The sequence below is a fragment of the Lipophrys pholis genome, assembly GCF_963383615.2.
Source record: "Lipophrys pholis genome assembly, contig: SCAFFOLD_523, whole genome shotgun sequence".
Lineage (NCBI taxonomy): Eukaryota > Metazoa > Chordata > Actinopteri > Blenniiformes > Blenniidae > Lipophrys > Lipophrys pholis.
Window position 1 is genome coordinate 17,114 of NW_028291832.1, and position 2,639 is coordinate 19,752.

The following is a 2,639-nucleotide window of genomic DNA, read 5'->3' on the forward strand; positions in this document are numbered from 1 at the left end:
AGAAGGACCTAGGGTGCACGATACCAGCGTGTGGCTACATCCTCAGTCATGATGACCTGTATTTCCTTGCTCTCAAGAGCAAAAGAACGGACAAGTCCAAAGTCACAGATCTTGGTTTTGCAGTCACTGTTCAGTAGTATGTTGGAAGGTTTAAGATCGCGATGGACAAGTTCTGCACTGTGGAGGTAGCGAAGTGCTCGTAGAGTTTGAGTGGTGATGTACTTGTAATGTATTTCTTGCAGGATGTTGTCAGAGATGGCAGAGTGGAGATCTGCCTCCATTAGTCCAAAGACTAGATACAGATCTTTGTCGTTTCTGGCGCGAATGACTCTTTCCAAGCTGATGATATTTTAATGCTTGAGGTCATAGAGCACCCTCATTTCTCGATAGGTGCGTTGTGCATCGGTGGAGTGCTGAAAGGCATCGAATATTTTTTTGAGAGCAAGAGTCTTCTTAGTGTGCTTTTCGATGACTCTCCAGACATGTCCATAGGCTCCACTGCCCATCTTCTTGACTACAGAGTACTAGGCAAGAACATGCTTTTCAATTTATTACGACATATTGATTTAAACTATAGACGATCTTAAAAAAAGACACATGATGATGGTGTTCGGTTGTTAGTTAGTTCTGTCAGAATCATATTATATTTATAAGGGGGCACACTTATAAGGGGGGGCATAGTTGGAATGGATATGGTGCTGCATATAACAGCATCAAATAGCTTTTACTTGGCTCTGTGGTGGTCATCTCCCTGCTACTCTAATTTAATTTGATATGCTTTAAATCATGCATCAACAGATTATTTATAAGCATTTCAACAATGGTCAAGAACACTGGGGACAACATCAACACTAAGATCAAGCTGGCCATGAAAAGTGGTAAGATCCTCCTCGGCTATAAAAATGCCTTGAGGTCCATCCGCAAAGGAGAGTCTAAGTTGGTCTTCATTGCCAACAATTGTCCCCTTGTCCGCAAGTACGAAATTGAGTACTATGCTGCTCTTGGAGGTGTGAACATAAAGACTTTCAACGGCAACAACACCAACATGGGGACAGTACTCGGCAAGTACTTCCGGTGCTCCACCTTCTCCATCATCAACCCTGGAGACTCAGACATCCTTGCCAAATGATCTCATTTATCTCATGAATATAGTTGTCTTGCTTGATCAAACGATTGAAAGATAGTTGCTTGCATCTTTTGCTTATGAATTTAATTGGGAATGTTCTTTGTTGTATTTAGATGCTGCATCCATTCTGGTAAACAACCTTGTACAAGTGCTCTGTTTATTATCAATTATCACAACTGATCAATACATATTCCCTGACCAAGAGTGTGAACTCTCCTTTTTGGCATAACCTATTTTAGGCCGAAGGCTCTCATCCTCCATACGCTGATCCTCCTAGCAGCTACTGACCTCTAGGAGTGATTATTTATTTTCCTTGTGCTGAGATAGCCTGGAGGTGATAATGCCATGATGATGATGTTGATGATGTTGATGAGTGGATAGACAAGAGTGATAATGGATAATTGTCAGACCTATCATTGAACCTTCATGGATCAGGCCAGTTGTGTCATCCTTCAACTATCCCATATTAATATCACATGCCCACAGTCTGTCATACACACACACATACGTACTATACACCATTACAAATCCTTTTATTTCAGGGTTCGAGGAGTGGCTATTATTAGCCCCCTAATGAGTTGTGAGACTGTTATTTGGCTAGCTTCTAGTACTGGCTGGTATACCAGCCAAGCATCCCTTTCAGACTCTCAACCTAGCTCTCCAGATGGTAGCATCTTCCCTGGCCCTATTCGATCTCTGTCTGCATCTATTCATCTTGTCGTTCCACCAACCCTTCTGAAAAAGAAAAGTTCTGGCTTTCTCGGAGGTGGTTGACTTCGACCAAGAGATCAGCATTTTGTCGTTCTAGTTAAAGAATGCGATCATTGTATCTGGTTTAATAAGCCCTTGACTAGAAGATGCGTGATTAGAGTTCGTCCCTCCTGGTTGAGACTACTGACTTTACTGAGTCCACTCTTGACTGGTTATGTGTGCAGCATTATACCACTCTGTTCACCAAATGCTTTATTTAGTTTTCTTTGATAGTCAGAGTCTCTTCTAGCTTGAAGTTCTAGAGCTTGAGATCTTAGCATTCGTACTGTGCTTAAGACAGTAGCCTTTCCAGGTCAGCAGAACGACATTCAAGGGGCTTAACTTTGGTTTAGTTGGATGCATGCTCATGCTCTTTAGCAGAGTCAAGAGCCATCTTTAACTGCCTCTACAACTCTCCTTCCCGAAGCAGATAGTTGGCATACTTTTATTCCAGCCTTTCCATGTCCTTCTCGACTTTCTTCTTGGCTAGTTCGATGCCCTGGATTTAAGCCTTTTTGGCCTTGAGTTTGGTGTTGTAATCAGTCTGGAGGGTTTTAAACTCACTACGTAGATCCCTGAGCATCTCGTTAGTATTGGCTTCTTTTTCTCTAGCCCTTTCTAGCTTCTACTCTGCACGTTATCGATACGCTTTAAACTAGCGTTACAGTTATTGCTTCAATCTTAACTGGGCATCTTTCTCCTCATGCTCTTTATTCTTTTCTGTCTGTAGTATCAGCAGTGACTTTTCATACTAGCGGTACTT

General features: G+C 42.1%; 1 protein-coding gene across 1 annotated transcript; it reads left to right on the plus strand.

Moving 5' to 3' along the window:
* Window positions 1-820: 820 nt before the first annotated feature.
* On the plus strand, window positions 821-1,129 carry LOC308128445 (uncharacterized protein; the record flags this gene model as incomplete). The annotated part of the gene is made up of 1 exon (XM_080494137.1): window positions 821-1,129. The coding sequence occupies one exon, from the start codon at window positions 821-823 to the stop codon at window positions 1,127-1,129; it is 309 nt and encodes a 102-aa protein (XP_080350263.1).
* Between the last annotated feature and the right edge of the window lie 1,510 nt (window positions 1,130-2,639).